A 24181-nucleotide genomic window follows, 5' to 3' on the forward strand; every position below is an offset into this window, starting at 1 on the left:
GCTTGGTGCCGGTAGAACCCCGTGCTCAAGGTTGCGACCCTCCCAGTACCGCGCATGAAAGTACTGATCCGCCACAGACCAGCTCTGCACCTCCCTCTGAACAGAGGCAGTCCGACTTTGAACCTATTGGGGCTCGTACTCGAAGCCATGATCTCCCCGACCCTTCACAGGGCAATCCAGGCCACACAGACTCTGACCAATGGCCAACCGCATGTAAGCGGACCAGCGACCCTCTACGACGGGAATCCAAACGGGTGCGACTCTTCCTTGTTCAGCGGCTGCGGACCAAAAGGTAGACCACAGCCTTCTAATCCTGCAGGAGGGAAGAATGTGATAAAAATGCTAACTTCCGGGAAGTTATGTCATCACTTCCTGTGAACTATGAACTGTGAACTATGAACGGTGTACATACCTCACTTCCTGTCATATGTCACTTCCTGTTGGACTGGTATAAATACTGGTCTGTTCAGTATTGTAAGAGGCTTCTACCAGAGGCATGGTAAAGACCTCTCTTGTATATAGTGTGTTTATAAGTTACTTAAAGCTTACTTTAAAGTTACTTGATGGTAAGTCTCCTTTTTCTTACATCACTGTGGTTGCGTGATTAAAAATAAATTGCAGCTCGACAGACACCAAGGTGGTGAAAGGTAGTGTGTACTCGTTTTAATTTTGTTTTCCTCCCAAATTGTTGGCTGCCCTGCCATAAACAGCCCTGTTTAGGGACAGGACAGGAAGAGCTGCCACGGGCATCAGCGGACAGGAAGAGCTGCCACGGGCATCAGCAGGCAGATGCCACCTGCCCCACGATGCTGAGCATCTGAAGGGGCAATAGGGTCATAACAATAATAATAACTCGTAAACTTGAGGTCATCCAAAACTCTGCTGCCCTAACTCGCACCAAGTCACGGGGCAGCACGGTGGCATAGTGGTTAGCACTGTTGCCTCACAGCGCCAGAGACCCGGGTTCGAATCCGGCCTCGGGCGACTGTCTGTGTGGAGTTTGCACATTCTCCCCGTGTTTGCGTGGGTTTTCTCCGGGTGCTCCGGTTTCCTCCCACAGTCCAAAGATGTGCGGGTTAGGTTGATTGGCTATGATAAATTGACCCTTAGTGTTAGGGGGATTAAATACGTGGGGTTACAAGGATAGGGTGGGACATGTGTTGGTGTAGGGGTTACGGGGATCGGGTGGGATATGTGTCGGTGCAGGCTCGATGGGCCGAAATGGCCTCTATCTGCACTGTGGGGTTTCTGTGATTCTGTGAAGTCCCGTTCACCCATCATCCCCTGTGCTCGCTGACCTACATTGGCTCCCGGTTAAGCAACGCCTCGATTTTAAAATTCTCATCCATGTTTTCAAATCCCTCCATGGCCTCGCCCCTCCCTATCTCTGTAATCTCCTTCAGCCCCACAACCCCCAGAGATATCTGCGCTCCTCTAATTCTACCTTCTTGAGCATCCCTGATTATAATTGCTCTTCTATTGGTGACCGTGCCTTCTGTTGCCAAGGCCCTAAGCTCTGTAATTCCCTCCCTAAACCTCTCCGCCTCTCTACCTCTCTCTCTCCTCCCTTAAGACGCTCCTTAAAACCTACCTCTTTGACCAAGCTTTTGGTCACCTGCCCTAATATCTCCTTACGTGGCTCGGTGTCAAATTTTGTTTGATAATTGCTCCTCTGGAGCGCCTTGGAACGTTTTACTACATTAAAGGTGCTATATAAATACAAGTTGTTGTTGTTGTAATACAAGGAGTAGGAAAGGACAAAATTTAGAAAAGTTTAAAAACTCTCCGAAATGTGATCATTCCAGATGTGATATGGCGGCAGAAGACAAGCTGTGAATTAAGTTAAAAGAAATGCGGTGGCCTTTGGTGAGTTGCTCATTGTCTGTAACCACTTTAAGGAGCCTTTGGGCAGGTGAGGTGTGGGGATCCAGAAAGATGTGACGGGGATCTGATGTCCCTTGAGAAACTGTCTGCAGACACGGGGAAGCTCTCGAGACGTAGCGTTCAGCCCAGGAGAGGAGCAGCTGCAATGCTGTAAGGAAAGACTTGCATTTATATAGTGTCTTTCACGACCACCGGACGTCTAAAAGCGCTTTACAGCCAATGAAGTACTTTTTGAAGTGTAGTCACTGTTGTAATGTAAGAAACGCGGCAGCCAATTTGCGCACAGCAAGCTCCCACAAACGGCAATGTGATAATGACCAGATAATCTGTTTTTGTTATGTTGGTTGAGGGATAAATATTGACCCCAGGACACCAGGGACAACTCCCGGAGCAAGAAGGGAAAGGGTGTGACGGTAAGGAGAATCAGTGCGATTGATTTCAGCAAAAGCAGCTATCCGTGTGTGGGCAGATGAAGTGTCTCAGTTAATGTGAGTGCCGACTTCATCCCTACGAACTGCAGACTGTGACGATTACAGTCCATGCTGGTCTGTGGTTGGCCGGCAGGGGGCACCCTTTGATCAGAGCAGCTTCTAGTTCCGACATATCCGCGCCTCACCCCCACCCCCCCCCCTCCCCCCCAACCTCCAAGACAGAACTCCGGATGTATGATCTGGAACGCACTGCCTGAAAGGGCGGTGGAAGCATATTCGGCAGTAACTTTCAAAAGGAATTTGGATAAATACTTGAAAAGGAAAAATTTGCAAGGGCTACGGAGGGAAGAGCAGGGGGGAGTGGGATTAATTGGATAGCCCTTTCAAAGAGCCGGTGCAGGCATGATGGTCCGAATGGCCTCCTCCTGTGCTGTATGATTCTATAAACACATTTTCATCCAGCAGGTGTCAGCTGTGGCTCAGTGGGCAGCACACTCGCCTCTGAGTCAGAAGGTTGTGGGTTCAAGTCCCACTCCAGAGACTTGAGCACATAAAGCTAGGCTGACACTCCAGTGCAGTGCTGAGGGAGTGCTGCACTGTCGGCGGTGCTGTCTTTCGGATGAGACGTTAAACCGAGGCCCTGTCTGCTCTCTCAGGTGGACGTAAAAGATCCCACGGCACTATTTCGAAGTAGAGCAGGGGGTTTATCCCTGGTGTCCCGGGCCAATATTTATCCCTCAACCAACATCACTAAAAACAGATTATCTGGTGATTATCGCACAGCTGGTTGTGGGAGCTTGCTGTGTGCAAATTGGCTGTCACGTTTCCCACATTACAACATTGGCTACACTTCAAATAGTACTTCATTGGCTGTAAGGCGCTTTGAGACGTCCCGTGGTCGTGAAAGGCGCTATAGAAATGTAAGTTTTTTTTCTTTCAGCAGCCTGGTTGAGACCTGTCAAAAGGCACAACCGAGCGAGTGAGCTTGAATGACGGTGCCGCCCAAAGACTTGGGCCTGCGGCCTTGTGACCGGGGTTCAGTCAGCCTACCAGCCAGAGCTGGCGTTACATGAAGCCCTTTGCTTGAAGTCCATAAGCCAACCTTCGGATTAGATTTACATCACTTGTAACGTGCAGGAGATTTCCTGTGTTTGGCTGCTGCTGCTGCAACCTCCCATCATGCTCATGACCCACTTCCACAACCTCATCGTCATTGTGCTCCTGATTACCCCCTTACTGCCATGTCACAGCGCTTTACTGTCAGTGAATAATGGCTCAAAATGTCCGTTTGAGTTTGCTTTTTTTTATTAAACTGCCTGTAGTCGGCTGCTGTGACAAATTACGAACGTCTCGGCGAGTTTTAATAAACCCTGAAGTAAAATGGGGAAAAAAATGGAAAAATCTGAAATAAAAAGGAAATGTTGGGAGTGGAAAGTCAAAGGGCAGCGTATGAACTCTGCTCTGGGCCACGCTTTTAAAGCACTTAAATTAAAAAAAAAAAAAAAATTAAATTGGGGGTGTGGCCTATTTGTGATTTTAATCATTTCCCCCGGGGGGAGAGCTTGAGTTTGGCATTAGTGAAGGAGTTGGCCTATTATATGCGCATCAACACGACAGGCAAAATTTGAGGTCTGAGAGAGTGTTCAACCTGTCTTCCTTTTCCCGTCCGACGCTGATGCAGCGGCAGTACGTCCCCAGCATCTTCAGTCCTGACGTTCTGCTAACATTTCCCGCACCGGCCAATTTGAATCATTGCCTTGTGTCGGCACCTGCATTCCTATTTATTTTAAACTGGGCTTTTTTTTTTGTCTCATTGCATCCAGACACTCCAAGCCTGAAGGCGGCCACAAGGAAGGATACGGAGGTCTTTAACAGCAGGTGCGGTCCTGTCGCAGCCAGAGCCAGGCAGTCCCACAACACCATGCTGCAGTTCACACGGGGTCCCTGGTGGAAGAAACTGGGAGACCAGTTCCTGGATCCTGAAATGATCTGCACCGAAGACACTGATTTTGATCTTGTACTGTGATATAGGGGACAGTATTGTGAGAACGCTGGCAGGGAGCGTCACGCACCAGCCAAGCGTGTGGGGAAGTGGCAGGTTGCACAGCCCATGATTTTCACAATGTGCGTAGTTGGCACTGTAAGATTTGGATCACAGGTCACACACAGATTACCCAAAGGGTCTGAGGAGCTGTAAGGCTTTTTAATTAGAGAGCTACAGTTTAAGCATAACTCTCAGATATTACTACATGCGATTGAAATAGATACAGTAGACATACAGCCCGTGACAGATGAGGGCAATCTGCGACCCTGGAATGGAACGGAACGAAACGATTGGACGGACTGTGAGGCAGTATGGTGGTCCCGGATTCGGTGGATTCCTGCAGTCTGTGGCAGCGGTCACTTGCATTGGGTCGTCCCTCGAGCTGTTGGAGGTGTTAGGCCGTCAGCCAGCACTGATCCACCTCTGAGGCTAAACTTGACCAAGGTGTTAGGCCGTAGCCACCCCGGGAAAGCCTTCGCCCCTAACTGCCTGTTTTCCTCTCTCGGTCGTCTGTTTTTATACCTTATTTCGATGGGCTGGTGGATACCTGGTGTCAATCATTGTTACCCATCCGATTGTCCCATTATAAGGGAGTGGGTACCTCTGACAGCCCCCTCCCAGCCTCATGAGGTCATTTTCCTCCTTATCTCTATTCTAAAGGTCTTGTTGCCCTCTCGTAGACAGCTTGTGTATCCTAGAGCTCCTTGCTGCATCCCTTATCAGACCTAGCTATGCCCACTTGAAGGCCTGTTTTTGTGTTCTGACCTCGTAATTCAGCTCTCTGTACAGCTATTTTTCTGACATGACTGGAATCTTTCTGTGTCATCAACTTAGGCAAACTAGGGGATCTAGGGAACCCGTAACAGACTATTATTTCTTTCAATCCACGATTTCTTGCAGCACGCAAGACTCCCCTTTGGTCGAGCGTACTCGTAACATCGGCCCCTGCATGCTTTCTTTGGGTGCATTTGTGAAGAGCCACAAGAAGGGAAAGATGGAGCTTGCATTTATATAGCACCCTTTTTGAAGCCCAGTCGCTGTTGTAATGTAGGAAAGGTGGCAGCCAATTTGCGCACAGCAAGGTCCCACAGACAGCAATGAGATGAGTAGCCAGTTTATCTGGTGTTGCTTGAGGGAGAGATGTTAACCAGGAGAGCTCCCCCGCTCTTCTTCCACCGGTGCCATGAGATTTTGTTTGCATCCACCCAAACAGGCAGCTGGGGACTTGGTTCACGTCTCATTCGAAAGTCAGCACCTCTGACAGTGCTGCACTCCCTCAAGTCCCCACAAACAGCAACGATGTAAATGACCAGTTCATCCGTTTTAGTGTTGTTGACTGAGGGATAAATGTTGATCCCTAGTTTTTGGGAGCACTGAGCTTTTGTGCAAAGGACTGGAGAAAGTAGTACGATAGCAAAATACTGCAGATGCTGGAAATCCGAAATTACAACAGAAAATGCTGGAAAAACTCAGCAGGCCAGGTAACATCCGTGGAGAGAGAATAGAGTCAACGTTTCGGGTCAAACCCTTTGTCAAGACTGGAGAAGCACAGGAAATGAAATAGATTAAAAGGCCAGGCTGGGAGAGAACAAAAGAGAAGTGAAGAGACATTAACAGGTATTCAAAACGAGACGAGATGGTGATCGGACTAGTGGAGACAAAAGACGGCTGGAACAACAACAACTTGCATTTATATAGCGCCTTTTAACGTAGTAAAACATCCCCAAGGCGCTGCACAGGAGCGATTATCAGACAAAATTTGACACCGAGCCACAGAAGGAGAAATTAGGGCAGGTAGCTTGGCCAAAGAGGTAGGTTTTCAGGAGCTGCTTTGAGGATGAAAAGAGAGGTGTGCAAGAGGGAGAGGGAACAGTCCCACCGATCTTTCCCTCTCCCTTTGTGTGTGGAAGAGGGGGGCAGGACTGGAGAAAGTAGGCTTGTTCAGCCCTGAAAGGCCACCATGAGGGGGCTTGGTAGAGGTACACGAGAGAGCACACAGTACAGAGAAGGTAAATGTGAGACACGACTTCAAGATAAAACACAAGCGGAGGATTCAAACAAGAGGCAAAACCTGGACTGATATCAGAATGTTTCAAACAAAGAGTGATAAACATCTGAAATGAACTTCCAGATGGGATAGTGGAGGCAAAATACCTTGAATAATTTAAGGAACAATTGGGTGCTGTGATCCGGGAAATATATATTCTTTCTGGATGGACCGAGTGGCCTCCCGCATCCGTATGTTATTTTGTACCTCAACTTTGTTTTTTTTTAAAGTCACATTTATTTATTAAACTTCAATCTGTTTTTCCTACCTGCGCTGATCCTGAGTTTATTCGGTAAACCTGAACACACTCCCCATGGCATTGTAGCAGGGAGCTTTTAGTTAGAGAACCTGACTGGAAAGGCTTCACGCAGTCCGGCCAGTTCGATCCCTGCAGCATTTTATTTTTCTACTTTTGTGTGTGTGAAGCGCTGTTATGTATCTTCTCACTTTCCAGGTAACCAAGTATTACAGTGGTTCCCTGGCGGAGGGAACATTCCGGGAGGTGAACCTGCTGAGTACTTTTTAACCTCCCAGCTGGAACAACAACAACTTGCATTCATATAGCGCCTTTAACGTAGCAAAACATCCCCAAGGCGCTGCACAGGAGCGATTATCAGACAAAATTTGACACCGAGCCACATAAGGAGAAATTAGGGCAGGTAGCTTGGTCAAAGAGGTAGGTTTTCAGGAGCTTCTTTGAGGATGAAAAGAGAGGTGTGCAAGAGGGAGAGGGAACAGTCCCACCGATCTTTCCCTCTCCCTTTGTGTATGGAAGAGGGGGGCAGGACTAGTCACTCCTCTACTTGATACCTCCGCCGCCTTAAAAATTAGCCCTGTTCCTGGTTGCACCCGAACTCTTCTGCCAAAAGATCGGGTGTGTAGCCTATCCCCAAGAATTCTGCCAATCCTCCAACTGACCAGCCACGAGGAGGCACAATACTCTGCCGAGGCCGGACTACCCCTGTCCAATTTTCCTTAGTCCTGCCAGGAGACTTCAGCACTCCTGCTCAGCTCGTCACAGCTTAGGTCAAGAACTATAAAGTTACAGAGTGAGGAATTGAACGTGCGCCACCCAATTCAGCGTTACAGCATTACCACCGCATATATCGGCCGTTCCTTCATCGTCGCTGGGTCAAAATCCTGGAACTCCCTACTTTAGCAGCACTGCGGGAACACATTCAGCACACAGGACTGCAGCGGTTCAAGAAGGTGGCAGCTCACCATCACTTTCTCGCGGGCAGCTAGGGATGGGCAATAAATGCCGGCGATGCCCACATCCCAAGAATGAATTTTTAAAATAACCCACACCACGTGCTGAGGTGCCCAATTTATTCTCTTGCAGCTTTGCTTTATGTGTGTTTTCCAATATCTACCCCCACTTTGCTTATGAAAGGAAGAAGGACTTGCATTTATATAGGGCCTTTCATGACCTCAGGACATCCCAAAGCGCTTTACGGAAGTACTTTTTGAAGTGTAATCACCGTGGTAATGTAAGAAACGCGGCAGACAATTTGCGCACAGCAAGGTCCCACAAAAGATAATGACCAGATCATCTGTTTTTGTAGTGATGTTGGTTGCGGGGTAAGTATTGGCCAGGACACAAACAACAACAACAATATAGGGCCTTTAGTAAAATGTCACAAGGTGTTTCACGGGAGCGTTGGCAGACAAAATTTGGCTCTGTGCCACATAAGGAGATATTAGGACAGATGACCAAAAGCTTGGTCAAAGAGGTAGGTTTTAAGGAGCGTCTTAAAGTAGAAGAGTGAGGTAGAGAGGCAGAGATGCTTAGGAAGGGAATTCCAGAGTTTAGGGCACAGGCAACTGAAGGCACGGTTGCCAATGATGGAGCAATGAAAATCGGGGATGCGCAAGAGGCCAGAATTGGAGGAATCCAGAGATCTCAGAGGGTTCTAGGGCTGGAGGAGATTAGAGATAGGCAGGAGCAAGGCCATAGAATCATACAATCCTAGAATGGTTACAGCATGGAAGAAGGCCATTCGGCCCATTGAGATGGTTGCCGGCTCTCTGGAAGAGCACTTCAGCTAGTCCCACACCCCGCCCTTTCCCCGTAGCCCTGCAAATTTCTTTCCTTCATATACTTAGCCAACTCCCTTTTGAAAGCCATGATTGAATCTGCCTCCACCACACTTTCAGGCAGTGCATTCCAGATCTTAACCACTCGCTGCGTAAAAAAGTTTTTTCTTACGTCGCCTTTGGTTCTTTTGCCAATCACCTTTTATCTGTCCCCTCTGGTTCTCGACCCTTCTGCCAATGGGAACAATTCCCTCTATCTAATCCACTAAAATTGGCCTTCCCCCAGTTAAACATTTTTACTCTAGATTGCTCCCTGTCCTTTTCCCTAGCTAATCTAAACCTTATGATACTATGATCACTGTTCCCTAAATGTTCACCTACTGACACTTGCTCCACTTGACCTACCTCATTCCCCAGAACCAGATCCAGCAATGCCTCCTCCCCTCCTCCCTCGTTGGGCCAAAAACATATTGATGAAGAAAGTTCTCCTCAACACACTTCAGAAATTCTTCCCTTCTCTGCCCTTAACACTATTACGATCCCAGTCTATATTAGGATAGTTGAAGTCTCCCATTATTACTACTCTATAGTTCTAGCACCTCTCTGTAATTTCTCTGCAAATTTGCTCCTCCATATCTTTCCCACTATTTGGTGGTCTATAGAATACACCTGGTAGTGTAATGGCATCTCTATTATTTCTTAACTCTAGCCATATAGATTCTGTCCTTGACCCCTCCAAGACATCCTCCCTCTCCAGCACTATAACATTCTCCTTGACCAATACTGCCACACCACCTCCTATCTTTCCTTCCCTATCTTTCCTGAACACCTTATAACCAGGAATATTTAATACCCAATCCTGCCCTTTTTTGAGCCAGGTCTCAGTTATTGCCACAACATCATATTCCCATGTGGCTATTTGTGCCTGCAGCTCACTTACCTTGTTTACTACGCTCCGTGCGTTCACATACATACACTGTAAACCCATCTTAGACCATCCTATATTTTCTCTTAGTTTGACCCCACCTAATACCTTACTATTTCTTACTTTAGTGCTTTCTGCCTCTCCCAATCCTTTGAGCACTTTATTTCCCCTTTCTAATGTTACATCCTGGTGCCCATCCCCCTGCCAAATTAGTTTAAACCCTCCCCAACAGCACTAGCAAACCTCCCCGCGAGGATATTGGTTCCGGTCCTGTTGAGGTGCAACCCGTCCGGCCTTTACAGGTCCCACCTCCCTCAGAACTGATCCCAGTGCCCCAGGAATCTAAAGCCCTGACTCCGGCACCATCTCTCCAGCCACGCATTCATCTGCGCTATCCTCCTATTTCTATACTCACTAGTGCATGGCACCGGGAGTAATCCGGAGATTGCTACCTTTGAGGTCCTGCTTTTTAATCTCTTTCCGAGCTCTCTGAAATCTGCCTGAAGGACCTCATCCCTCTTTCTACCTGAGTCATTAGTACCGATTTGGACCACGACCTCTAGCTGTTCACCCTCTCCCCTCAGAATGTTCCGCTCAGTGACATCCTTGACCCTGGCACCAGGGAGACAACATACCATCCTAGAGTCACGTCTGCAGCCACAGAAACGCCTGTCTGCTCCCCTAACTATTGAATCCCCTACCACTATTGCTACCACTCTTCTTCCTCCCCCGCTGTACAGCTGAGCCACCCGTGGTGTCGCAGACTTGGCTCTGGCTATACTGCCCAGAGGAACCATCGCCCTCACCAGTACTCAGATCCAAATACTGGTTGGAGAGCAAGATGCACTCAGGGGACTCCTGCACTACCTGCCTGGTCCTCCTCTTCTGTCTGGTGGTCCTCTATTCCCTTTCTGCCTGCACACTCTTTATCTGCAGGGTGACCACCTCCTGGAACGTGCTATCCACAAAGCTCTCAGCCTCACGGATGCACCACAGTGACGCCAGCTGCTGCTCAAGCTCCAAAACCCGGAGCTCGAGCTCCTCCAGCTGACTACACTTCCTGCACATGTGGTTATCCAGGACACGGGAAGCGTCTTGGAGTCCCCACATGACACAGGGTGTGCATTCCACGGGACTCAGCTGCCCTGCCATGCCTCTACTTAATAGACTATTAACTAGAAACACTTACCAACTACTCACCAATCAGCTCCTTCCCTGGTGGTGACGTCACTTTAGCTGTTTTGCAGTTTTTGATGTTTTCGCTGGAGGTTCTCCGCCTCCTCGCTGCTCCGGTCTGCACTCTCTCTCTGGGCCCCCCGCTGGATTTATACTCTGTCTCCTCGCTGCCACTGCTGCTCCTGTCTGCGCTCTCTCTGGGACCCCGCTCGTTTTATACTCCGCGTCCTTCAAAGGATTATTTTTACTTTTAATTTTTAGTTTTAATGAGTTCATTTAATTTAAATTATTAATTCAATAAAGTTATAGTAGTTAATATTCTCCCAGTTCTGAATTTAATCCACTTACCTAACCTAGAGAGCAAAAGAGCTGTAATACTCACCAACCAATCACCTACCTGCTGTCCTGTGACGTTACTCCTTGTTTTTTGGGTTTTTTAAGTCGCCGCTCAGCTCTCTTTATGCCGCCGCAGCCTCCGCTACCACCACTCCCGCTCAGGCCCGCCATGGAGGGATTTGAAAACAAGGATGAGAAATTTAAAATTGAGGCGTTGCCGGAACAGGGAAAACTCCCCTGCTCCTCTTCAAAATAGTGCCACGGGATGTTACGTCCACCTGAGAGAACAGACGGGGGCCTCGGTTTAACGTCTCATCCGAAAGACAGCACCTCCGACAGTGCAGCACTGCCTCAGCACTGCACTGGGAGTGTCAGCCTAGATTTTCTGCTCAAGTGACATGAGTGAATCTCGCCTAGCTGTGCTTACAGCGAGTTGTAGGATAAGTCCAGTATATTATACATCCTTTGTCATCGAATTACAGTATGCAGACGACGCTTGCGTCTGCGCTGACTCGGAGATTGAACTCCAAACCATCGTCAACACCTTCACCGAAGCGTACGAGAGCATAGGCCTTACACTAAACATCCGTAAGACAAAGGTCCTCTACCAACCTGCCCCCGCCACACAGTGCTGCCTCCACAACAAGGCCTTGGACAACGTGGACCACTTTCCATACTTGGGGAGTCTACTGTCAACAAGGGCAGACATTGACGACGAAGTCCAACACCACCTTCAGTGTGCCAGTGCAGCCTTCGGTCGCCTGAGGAAGAGAGCGTTTGAAGACCAGGACCTCAAACCCGGCACTAAGCTCATGGTCTACAGAGCAGCAGTGATACCCGCCCTGCTGTATGCCTCAGAGACATGGACCATGTACAGCAGGCACCTTAAAGCACTGGAGAGGTACCACCAACGCTGCCTCCGCAAGATCCTGCAAATCCATTGGCAGGATAGGCGCACCAATGTCAGTGTTCTTGCTCAGGCCAACATCCCCAGCACCAAAGCTTTGACCACGCTCAATCAGCTCCGATGGACGGGTCACATTGTCCGCATGACTGATACGAGACTCCCAAAACAAGCGCTCTACTCGGAGCTCTGGCACGGCAAGAGAGCCCCAGGCGGGCAGAGGAAACACTTCAAGGACACCCTCAAAGCCTCCTTGAAAAAGTGTAACATCCCCATCAACACCTAGGAATCCCTGGCCCAAGACCGCACAAAGTGGCAAGGCTGGATGGCATCTATTTTAATGCAAGGAGTCTTGCAAATAAGATGGATGAACTGAAGGTGTTGATAAACACATGGGAGTATGATATTGTTGCCATCACGGAGACATGGTTGAGGGAGGGGCAAGACTGGCAGCTCAATATTCCGGGGTACAGAATCTTCAGGCGAGACAGAGGGGGGGGTATAAGAGGAGGGGGTGTAGCAATATTAATTAAGGAGTCAATTACTGCAGTAAGGAGGGATGACATATTAGCAGGTTCCTCTAATGAGGCCATATGGGTGGAGCTTAAAAACAAGAAGGTGGCAAGCACTTTGCTGGGAGTGTACTATAGGCCTCCAAACAGTCAGGGGGAGATAGAGGAACAGATATGTAGGCAAATTTCAGAGAAATGTGCAAATAATAGGGTAATAATAATGGGGGATTTCAACTTCCCCAATATTAACTGGGATAGTCAGAGTGTGAAAGGCACAGAGGGTGTAGAATTCGTAAAGTGCATCCAGGAGAGCTTTTTGAGCCAGCATGTAGAAGCTCCTACAAGAGAGGGGGTGGTACGGGACCTAATTCTAGGGAATGTGGCCGGCCAAGTGGAAGAAGTGCTAGTAGGTGAGCACTTTGGTGACCGTGACCATAATATGGTGAGATTTAAGGTGGTCATGGAAAAGGACAGGGATGGGCCGGAAATAAAGGTTCTAAATTGGGGGAAGGCCGATTTTAATAGGATAAGGCAGGATCTGGCCAAAATGGACTGGGATCAGCTACTGGTAGGAAAATCCGCATCGGAGCAATGGGAGGCTTTCAGAAGGGAGATTGAGATCATACAATGGCAACATGTTCCCGTAAAGGTCAAGGGTGGTTCCAAAAACCACAGGGAACCGTGGATGTCAGGGGATATACGAGAATGGATTAGAAAAAAAAGGAGGGCTTTTGGCAGATACAAAAGGCTAAAGACGGAGGAAGCCCTAGAGGAGTACAAAAAGTGCAGGGGGATACTTAAAAAGGAAATTAGGAGATCAAGGAGGGGCCATGAAATAACACTGGCGAGCAAAATAAAGGAAAATCCTAAGATGTTTTATAAGTATATTAAGGGTAAGAGGATAACTAGGGAAAAAATAGGGCCCATTAGGGACAAAAGTGGCAATCTGTGTGTGGAGCCGGAAGATGTAGGAGGGGTTCTAAATGAATTTTTTGCATCTGTTTTCACTATGGAGAGGGACGATGTAGACATAGAAATAGGGCGGGGGGACTGTGATATGCTCGAACACATTAACATCGAGAGGGAGGAGGTATTGGCGGTTTTAGCAGGCCTAAAAATGGATAAATCCCCAGGCCCAGACGAAATGTATCCCAGGCTGCTGTGTGAGGCAAAGGAAGAGATTGCGGGGGCTCTAACACACATATTCAGAACCTCTCTGGCCACAGGGGATGTGCCAGAGGACTGGAGAACCGCTAATGTAGTTCCATTATTCAAGAAGGGGAGTAGGGAAAAACCGGGGAACTACAGGCCAGTGAGCCTAACATCAGTGGTGGGAAAATTATTGGAAAAAATTCTGAGGGACAAAATCAGTCTCCACTTGGAGAGGCAAGGATTAATCAGGGATAGTCAACATGGCTTTGTCAAGGGAAGATCATGTCTGACTAATTTGATTGAATTTTTTGAGGGGGTGACTAGGTGTGTGGATGAGGGTAACGCAGTGGATGTGGTATACATGGATTTCAGTAAGGCCTTCGATAAAGTCCCGCACAGGAGACTGGTCAAGAAGGTAAGAGCCCATGGAATCCAGGGTGCCTTGGCACGTTGGATACAAAACTGGCTTAGTGGCAGAAGGCAGAGGGTGATGGTCGAAGGTTGTTTTTGTGACTGGAAGCCTGTGGCCAGTGGGGTACCACAGGGATCGGTGCTGGGTCCCTTGCTGTTTGTGGTCTATATTAACGACTTGGATATGAATGTAAAAGGTATGATCAGTAAGTTTGTGGATGATACAAAAATTGGTAGGGTGGTAAATAGCGAGGAGGGTAGTCTCAGTCTGCAGGACGATATCGATGGGTTGGTCAGATGGGCGGAACAGTGGCAAATGGAATTTAACCCGGAAAAGTGCGAGGTGATGCACTTTGGGGGGACTAACAAGGCAAGGGAATACACAATGAATGGTAAGACCCTAGGCAAGACGGAGGGTCAGAGGGATCTGGGTGTGCAAGTACACAGATCCCTGAAGGCGGCGGAACAGGTGGATAAGGTGGTAAAAAAGGCATATGGGATACTTGCCTTCATTAGCCGAGGCATAGAATATAAGAGCAAGGAGGTTATGATGGAGCTGTATAAAACACTGGTTAGGCCACAGCTGGAATACTGTGTGCAGTTCTGGTCGCCACACTACAGGAAGGATGTGATAGCTTTGGAGAGGGTGCAGAGGAGATTCACCAGGATGCTACCAGGGCTGGAACGCTTCAGCTATGAAGAGAGACTGGGCAGATTGGGTTTGTTTTCCTTGGAGCAGAGGAGGCTGAGGAGGGACATGATTGAGGTGTACAAAATTATGAGGGGCATAGATAGGATGGATACTAAGGAGCTTTTTCCCTTAGTAGAAGGGTCAATAACTAGGGGGCACAGATTCAAGGTAAAGGGCGGGAGGTTTAGAGGGGATTTGAGAGAGAACTTTTTCACCCAGAGGGTGGTTGGAGTCTGGAACTCACTGCCCGGAAGGGTTGTGGAGGTTGGAACCCTCACAACATTCAAGACGCATTTGGATGAGCACTTGAAATGCCATAGCATACAAGGCTACGGACCAAATGCTGGAATATGGGATTAGATTAGACAGGGCGTGATGGCCGGCGCGGACACGATGGGCCGAAGGGCCTCTATCCGTGCTGTATAACTCTATGACTCTATGACTCTAAAGTGGAGGAGAAGCATCCGGGAAGGCGCCGAACACCTCGAGTCTCTTCGCCGGGAGCAATCGGAAGCCAAGCGCAGGCAGTGCAAGGAGCACACGTCAATCCAAGCACCCCACCCACCCGCCCCACCTGTGACAGAGACTGTAGGTCCCACATTGGACTCATCAGTCACCTGCGAACTCATTTTAAATGTGGAAGCAAGTTATCCTCGGTTCCGAGGGACGTCTAAGAAGAAGATACAAGAAACAAAAGAGAAATCAGCTGGTGAGCTGGCCTGGGATTTGGGGCGGTGGGGTGGGGAATGTGGATTGGTGATTCCACCACCTGGCTCTGAGAACAGACTAGAGTAAAGATGTCAGTTCATATCAGCGCAGCAGTTGGGGGCCACTAATCACACAAGAGGAGAGTGTTTAAATATTCATGCTCTGATACATGTAGTGACAGCTGTTGTTGACTGTTCATATCCAGATACGAAATGAAAAAGGCTTAGCTGTCATTTGCTAGCTACGGCAAACACCTGACTGAAGAACAAAACCAACCCATTTTTAACGGTGGCTTGTGCACAAAGTGAATAAATCAGCTGGAATGTATAAAGAGGTAAACAGCAGTTTCCAATGATATTGCACCATTAACATAGCAAAATGTCCCAAGATGCTTTACAGTTGCCGGGGGGAGGGGGAAATAGGGGAGAAACGTAATGGAAGGTTAAGAAAGAAAAGAAAGACTTGCTTTTATGTAGCACCTTTAACGACCACCGCACGTCCCACAGCGCTTTACAGCCAATGAGGTTCTTTTTGAAGTGGAGTCACTGTTGTAATGTGGGTAACGCGGCAGCCAATTTGCGCACAGCAAGCTCCAACAAACAGCAATGTGGTGATGACCAGATAATCTGTTTTAGCGATGTTGTTTGACATTGACCAGGAGACCAGGGATAACTCCCCCCTGCTCTTCTAAGAAATAGCGCCGTGGGATCTTTCATGTCCAGCAGACGGGGCCTCGGTTTAACGTCTCACCCGAAAGACGGCCCCTCTGACAGTGCAGCACTCCCTCAGCCTATATTTTTTGTGCAAGGTTTTTCAAGATGGTTGGGGGACGGGGTTAGGGAATGAATTCCAGATGAATTTAGGATGAATTTATATTATAGAACACAACATCCATTATTACAACAATGTCATAGAATTTAAGCAGGCCCCTGACAGTGTACAGTGAGAAGGGGTGTGGCACGTCTTGAGTTTGTAGGGTATTCCTGAGAAACCTGTCAGACCGATAGAAAACATCTAGAACAAGTCCCCTGCTGTTCAGAGTGGGTAGGAATGGTTCTGATCAACAGTCGGAGTGAGACAAGGATTAACACCATCACCTGATTTATTTAATCAAGCACTGGAAGCAGTAATGAATCTTTCAGTAAAGTCTCCTCATGTGGCAAGATTTTAAACAATCTCAGATTTGTTGGTGACATTGATCTTACAGCTTAATCTAAAACAGATTTGCAGAGACTAACTGATGAGGTGTACGTGGAGAGTAAAAAACTTGGATTGCAGATTAACATAAAGACGACATCAAGTTGCATCGAGTCTACAGTACAGAAACTGGCCAGGCGGCCCAACTGGTCTATGCCGGTGTTTATGCTCCACACGAGCTCCTCCCACCCCTCTTCATCTGACCACATCGGCATATCCTTCTATTCCTTTCTCCCTCATGTGTTTATCTAGCTTCCCATTAAGTGCATCTATACTATTTGCCTCAACTACTCCTTGTGGTAGCGAGTACCACATTCTCACCGCTCTCTGGGTAAAGAGATTTCTCCTGAATTCCCCTTATGATTTATTCGTGACTATCTTATATTTATGACCTCTAGTTTTGGACTCCCCTACAAACGGAAACATTTTCTCTACATCTACCAATCAATCCCTTTCAGATCTTAAAGACCTCTATCAGGTGCTGTATCATCCGTGCTGTACTAACCCGCGACCTCTTCCACCTAGAAGGGCAAGGGCAGCAGGCGCCTGGGAACACCACCACTTCCAAGTTCCCCTCCAAGTCACACACCATCCTGACTTGGAAATATATCGGCCGTTCCTTTATCGTTGCTGGGTCAAAATCCTGGAATTTCCTCCCTAACAGCACTGTGGGAGTACCTTCACCACACGGACTGCAGCGGTTCAAGAAGGCGGCTCACCGCCACCTTCTCAAGGGCAATTAGGGATGGGCAATAAATGCTGGCCTTGCCAGCGACACCCACATCCCATGAACAAATAATTTTAAAAATTCTGTGATTCTAGGTCACCCTCTCAACCTCTTCTGGAGAAAATAACTACATATGGGTATGATCTTGTGGCCATTACAGAAACATGGCTGCAGGGTGACAATGCCTGGGAATTAAACATACCAGGTTATTTAACGATCAGGAAAGACAGGCAGGAAGGAAGGGGAGGTGGGGTGGCTATGTAAATAAAGGAAGGAATCACTGTAATACAGAGAAATGATATTGGGTCAAAAGATTAGGATAATGAAACAGTTTGGGTGGAGGTAAGGAATAATAAGGGGAAAAAAACACTAGTGGGCACAGTCTATAGGCCTCCGAACAGTGGCAACTCTGTTGGACGGAGTATCAATCAGGAAATAGTTGAGGCTTGTAATAAGGGAACATCTATAATTATGGGGGATTTTAACTATCATATTAATTGGACAAATCAAATTGGGCAGGGCTGCCTTGAGGATGAGTTCATTGAGTGTATTAGGGATGGGTTTCTTGAGCAGTATGTAACTGAACCGACCAGGGGGCAGGCAACCTTAGATCTGGTCCTGTGTAACGAGACAGGATTAATTAAAAATGTCCTAGTAAAGGATCCCCTTGGAATGAGTGACCATAACATGGTTGAATTCCATATTCAATTAGAGGGTGAGAAGGTTGGATCTCAAACAAGCGTGCTAAGCTTGAATAAAGGAGACTATGAAGGTATGAGAGCGGAATTGAGTAGAGTGGATTGGGAAAACAGATTAAAGGGTAAGACGATACATGATCAGTGGTGTACATTTAAGGAGTTATTTTACAACTTCCAAAAAATATATATTCCACTGAGAAGAAAAGGGTGTAAAAGAAAAGACAGTCATCCGTGGCTAAGTAAAGAAATTAAGGATAGTATTCGACTAAAAACAAGGGCATATAAGGTAGCCAAACCTAGTGGGAGGATAGAGGATTGGGAAAACTTTAAAAGACAGCAAAAAATAACAAAAAGATTGATTAAGAAAGGGAAGATAGATTATGAAAGTAAATTAGCAAAAAATATAAAAACAGATAGTAAGAGTTTTTATAGTTATATAAAAAGAAAAAGGGTGGCTAAAGTTAATGTTGGTCCCTTAGAGGATGGGACCAGGAAATTAATGGTGGGAAATATGGAGATGGCAAAAACACTGAATGAATATTTTGTATCAGTCTTTACAGTAGAGGACACTAAGAATATCCCAACACTGGACAAACAGGGGGCTATGGGGGGGGGGAGCTAAACATGATCAAAATCACTAAGGAAGTGGTAATCGGTAAAATAATGGGACTCAAGGTGGATAAATCACCTGGACCTGATGGCTTACATCCTAGGATCTTAGAGTCATAGAGTCATAGAGTTTTACAGCACAGAAAGAGGCCCTTCGGCCCATCGTGTCTGCGCCGCCCATCCATCCCTGTCCAGTCTAATCCCATTTTCCAGCATTTGGTCCATAGCCTTGTATGCAATGGCATTTCAAGTGCTCATCCAAATGCTTCTTGAATGTTGTGAGGGTTCCTGCCTCCACCACCCTTTCAGGCATTGAGTTCCACATTCCAACCACCCTCTGGGTGAAAAAGTTCCTCCTCAAATCCCCTCTAAATCTCCTGCCCCTTACCCTGAATCTATGCCCCCTTGTTATTGACCCCCCCACTAAGGGGAAAAGTTCCTCTTTATCTACCCTATCTATGCCCCTCATCATTTTGTACACCTCAATCAGGTCCCCCCTCAGCCTTCTCTGCTCCAAGGAAAACAACCCCAGCCTGTCCAGCCTCTCTTCATAGCTGAGGCGCTCCATCTTGGGGGAAGTGGCGGTAGGGATTGTGGATGCATTGGTAATAATTTTCGAAAACTCCTTGGACTCAGCAAAGGTCCCGGCAGACTGGAAAACTGCTAATGTAACACCCTTATTTAAAAAGGGCAGTAGACAGAAGGCTGGAAACTATAGACCGGTTAGCCTAACATCTGTGGTAGGTAAAATTTTGGAGTCCATTATTAAGGAGACAGTAACAGGACATTTGGATAATCATAATTTAATAGGACAAAGTCAGCATGGTTTTATGAAGGGGAAGTCATGTTTGACAAATTTGCTGGAGTTCTTTGAGGAAGTAACATATAGGGTGGATAAAGGGGAACCAGTGGACGTAGTGTATTTAGACTTCCAAAAGGTATTTGACAAGGTGCCACACAAAAGATTATTGCTTAAGATAAAAAATCACGGGATTGGGGGTAATATTCTGGCATGGATAGAGGATTGGCTATCTAACAGAAGGCAGAGAGTTGGGATAAATGGTTCATTCTCAGACTGGCAATCAGTAACTAGTGGTGTTCCGCAGGGGTCAGTGCTGGGTCCCCAACTCTTTACAATCTATATTAACGATTTGGAGGAGGGGACCGAGTGTAACATATCAAAGTTTGCAGATGATACTAAGATGGGAGGGAAAGTAGTGAGTGAGGAGGACATAAAAAACCTGCAAGGGGACATAGACAGGCTAAGTAAGTGGGCAGAGATTTGGCAGATGGAATACAATACTGGAAAGTGTGAGGTTATGCACTTTGGCAGGAAAAATCGTAGAGCAAGTTATTATCTTAATGGCAAGAAACTGGAAAGTACTGAAGTACAAAGGGATCTGGGGGTCCTGGTGCACGAAACTCAAAAGGTTAGTATGCAGGTGCAGCAAGTGATTAAGAAGGCCAATGGAATGTTGGCTTTCATTGCTAGGGGGATAGAATATAAAAATAGGGAGGTATTGCTTCAGTTGTACAAGGTATTGGTGAGACTGCACCTGGAATACTGCATACAGTTTTGGTGTCCATACTTAAGAAAAGACATACTTGCTCTCGAGTCAGTACAAAGAAGGATCACTCGGTTAATCCCGGGGATGAGGGGATGGACATATGAGGAGAGGTTGAGTAGATTGGGACTCTACTCATTGGAGTTCAGAAGAATGAGAGGCGATCTTATTGAAACATATAAGATTGTGAAGGGGTTGGATCGGGTGGATGCGGGGAGGATGTTCCCGATGATGGGTGAAACTAGAACTAGGGGGCATAGTCTTAGAATAAGGGGCTGCTCTTTCAAAACTGAGATGAGGAGGAACTACTTCACTCAGAGGGTGGTAGGTCCATGGAATATGCTGCCCGAAAAAGCTGTAGAAGCCACATCATTACATAAATTTAAAACAGAAATAGACAGTTTCCTAGAAGTAAAGGTAATTAAGGGTTACGGGGAGCGGGCAGGAATTTGGACATGAGTCTAGGTTCGGATCGGTCATGGCCCTGTGGGTAGCGGAGCGGACCCAGGGGCCGTGTAGCCTGATCCTGCTCCTATTTTGTGTGTCTAATTCTGTTAGATTCAGGAGATGGTTCTGTGATAGTAGATTGGCGGTTAGGATCAGATCAGCCATGATCTTATTGAATGGCGGAGCAGGCTCGAGGGGCCGATTGGCCTACTCCTGCTCCTATTTCTTATGTTCTTATGTTTTTATGTAAAAGCTTGTTCAGCCTTTCCTGATAAGTATATAAGCATAAGACAAAGGTCATCTCATTTTGGAAGCATCAGGAAGTTGAAGGGAATGCAGTTGAACAGGTGGAAAGCTTTGCCTGCCTTAGTGGGTTAGTGTCAGAGAATGGGAGTTGTGAAAAAGACATCAATCATAAGGTAAATCATGCTTGACTAATCTACTGGAATTTTTTGAGGATGTAACTGGTAGAATAGATAAGGGAGAACCAGTGGATGTGGTGTATTTGGACTTTCAGAAGACTTTCGATAAGAGATTAGTGTGCAAAATTAAAGCACATGGGATTGGGGGTAAGGTTCTGACTTGGATAGAGAACTGGTTGGCAGACAGGAAGCAAAGAGTTGGAATAAACGGGTCTTTTTCCGAGTGGCAGGCAGTGACTAGTGGGGTACCGCGGGGATCGGTGCTAGAACCCCAGCTATTCACAATATATATTAATGATCTAGACGAGGGAACTACATGTAATATCTCCAAGTTTATAGACGACACAAAACTGGGTGGGCATGTGTGCTGTGAGGAGGATGCAGAGAAACTCCAGTATGATTTGGACAGGTTGGGTGATTGGACAGATGCAGTATAATGTGGATAAATGCGAGGTTATCCACTTTGGTGGCAAAAACAGGAAGGCAGATTATTATCTGAACGGCAATAGATTGGGAAAAGGGGAAATGCAACGAGACCTGGGTGTCCTTGTGCACCAGTCGCTGAAGGTAAGCATGCAGGTGCAGCAGGCGGTTAAGAAGGCAAATGGTATGTTGGCCTTCATCGTGAGAAGATTCAAGTACAGGAGCAAGGATGTCTTGCTGCAGTTGTACAGAGCCTTGGTGAGACCACACCTTGAGTATTGTGTGCAGTTTTGGTCGCCTTATCTGAGGAAGGATGTGTCTTGCCATGGAGGGAGTGCAGCGAAGATTCACCAGACTGATACCTGGGATGGCAGGAATGACGTATGAAGAGAGTTTGGGTCGATTAGGCTTTTATTTGCTAGAGTTTAGAAGAATGAGAGGGGATCTCATTGAAACTTATAAAATTCTAACAGGACTAGACAGACTAGATGCAGGAAGGATGTTCCCGATGGTGGGGGAGTCCAGAACCAGGGGTCACAGTCTAAGGATCAGAGGTAAGCCATTTAGGACAGAGATGAGGAGGAATTTCTTCACCCAGAGAGTGGTGAACCTGTGGAATTCTCTATCACAAAAGGCAGTTGAGGCCAATTCGTTAAATATATTCAAGAAGGAATTAGATATATTTCTTAAGGCTGAAGGGATCAAGGGATATGGGGAGAAGGCAGGGACAGGGTACAGAGTTTGGATGATCAGCCATGATCTCATTGAATGGCGGAGCAGGCTCGAGGGGCCGAATGGCCTACTCCTGCTCCTATCTTCTATGCAATAGAAGGATTGGATTTCTCCTGTTTTTGGAAGATTATGCAAGATATGGAAGGCTGGAGATATTTTGAAAAAGAAAAAAGACTTGCATTTATATTGTGCCTTTCACGACCACCAGACGTTAGTGTTAGGAACAGGAAACGGTCATTCGGCCTATCGTTCTGCTGAGAGAACGTTGGCAACTCGACCTGACATCACATCAGAGATCAATCCCGCCCTCACTCAGTGTCCACAAGTATGACATTTCCAGCAGGGGACACTGGATAGTATCAGAAGTAGGACCTTTAGCTTATTCTCTCCTCCCTCCGCACCCCCCACCAAACCCTTCTGAGCCACGGGCGATGCGGCCAATTGTAACATCCCTAGCATCACCCCCGCTGAAATTCAATCCCATTCTTAACCAGATATTCATTGGACGGCTTAGAAAAGAACCATTAAAAGCTCACTGGTCATCCCGATGAAGAAAGCAAGACTTGCATTTCTATAGCGCCTTTCACGACCACCGGACGTCCAAAAACGCTTTACAGCCAATGAAGTACTTTTTGTTAAAAATGTAGTCACGGGTGTAATGTAGGAAACACAGCAGCCAATTTGCGCTCAGCAAGCTCCCACAAACAGGACACTGGGAATAACTCCCCCCTGCTCTTCTTCGAAATAGTGGCCGTGGGATCTTTTACGTCCACCCGAGAGAGCAGACGGGGCCTCGTTTTTAACGTCTCATCCAAAAAACGGCACCTCCGACAGTGCCGCGCTCCCTCAGCACTGCCACTGGGAGCGTCAGCCTGGATTTTTCTGCTCAAGTCTCTGGAGAGGGTCCTGAGCCCGACAACCTTCTGACTCCGAGGCGAGGAGTGCTACTGACCGAGCCACAGCCGACACATTTTGGTTAAAAACGAAGGTGAGAGTTTATGACGCGATGGTTATCCCCATATTAATTATACGGATTCCCACAGTATGTATGAAGTGCAGTAATTTCCCTACAGTGATATCCACTAAACCACAGAAACAACAGTTCCAGCCCCCTGACAGCTGGGTGTTTTTTTGGTGTGTGTGGTGAGGAAGAGGAAGAGGTTTGGTCCATTGTGCTCCAGCCATCTCGGAATATAATCTGTGCTATTTTTGCATATCTTGTTTCCCACAGAAGTACATGCACAAATAAGAAATTGGTACGGCCAGCCTTTCAATTCATTATTTTTTTTCCTAATTATAACATGACCCCAAATTGCTGCATCCCCCCCTTCCCTCCCCCTCCCATTAAATCAGGCTAATATTAAACTAACTGGCTTGCTTGCCTTGAGGTCATACTGCTGCCTTGCCTCAAAGACTGGAAATCACATTCATTATTTTTCCGGCTTCTGTGTAACAGCCATTAGAACGACAGAGAATTTCCAATCAGCGGTCCCGTTCATTTCGCTCTGTCTCCTCCGAAGACTTTCACCTGGGCACCCCCCCCACCCCCTCCAATCACCTTGCAGCTGTTTTCTTTTTCTCCCCCCCGCTTCCCAATCTTTCTTTTGCTTCTAATCTCTCAAAGTATCCCTTCGCATGACTATCTCCTTGTCCCAGGCTGCGAAAATGCTACTGCCGCCTGCTTCTCTGAATACTGATTTGGTAGAACTTATTAAAAAGGTCAGCCCTGCCCCCCTTTTCTTCCGTTACTGTCTGTGCTACCTGAGCCGTAAGGGACCCCCCGCAAGCTGTTGAATACTTTGCCTGTGCTTATATATTCTCCCAAATAAGTTCCTGCTATTCTCTTTCGATTCTCACTGTAATTTGATTTTCCTTTTGTACCTAACCGTCCATTAAACAATGCTGTGTGTGTTAGATCCGTGATTCTTAAAGTAGGATGTTTTCCAATAACTACACGGAGGCTGTAACTTAACAATCAACAGGTGTTTACTGGAGTAGGGTAGTCTCAAGACTGGCAGTACAGAGGCATGCTCAAGGCTTATATACAGGTGTGGTCACTGCTGGTACTACAGTATACAGGAGCTGTAAAAGTAGTTCTCTCTT

At 47.1% G+C, this 24181-nt stretch overlaps 1 protein-coding gene across 1 annotated transcript in view; it reads left to right on the forward strand.

The window, feature by feature from the left end:
* The window catches only part of iqcb1 (IQ motif containing B1), a 73706-nt gene extending 67033 nt beyond the window's left edge, over nucleotides 1–6673 (forward strand). The window contains exon 14 of the mRNA XM_085986818.1: nucleotides 4139–6673. Within this exon, the coding sequence (XP_085842944.1) occupies nucleotides 4139–4341 (203 nt within the window). The 3' untranslated portion in view covers nucleotides 4342–6673. The remainder of the gene's footprint in view (nucleotides 1–4138) is intronic.
* The last annotated feature ends 17508 nt before the right edge of the window (nucleotides 6674–24181 follow it).

This window comes from Somniosus microcephalus, chromosome 4, assembly GCF_052327205.1.
Source record: "Somniosus microcephalus isolate GS21.2 chromosome 4, FLI_Smic_1.0, whole genome shotgun sequence".
In the NCBI taxonomy this organism is placed as follows: domain Eukaryota; kingdom Metazoa; phylum Chordata; class Chondrichthyes; order Squaliformes; family Somniosidae; genus Somniosus; species Somniosus microcephalus.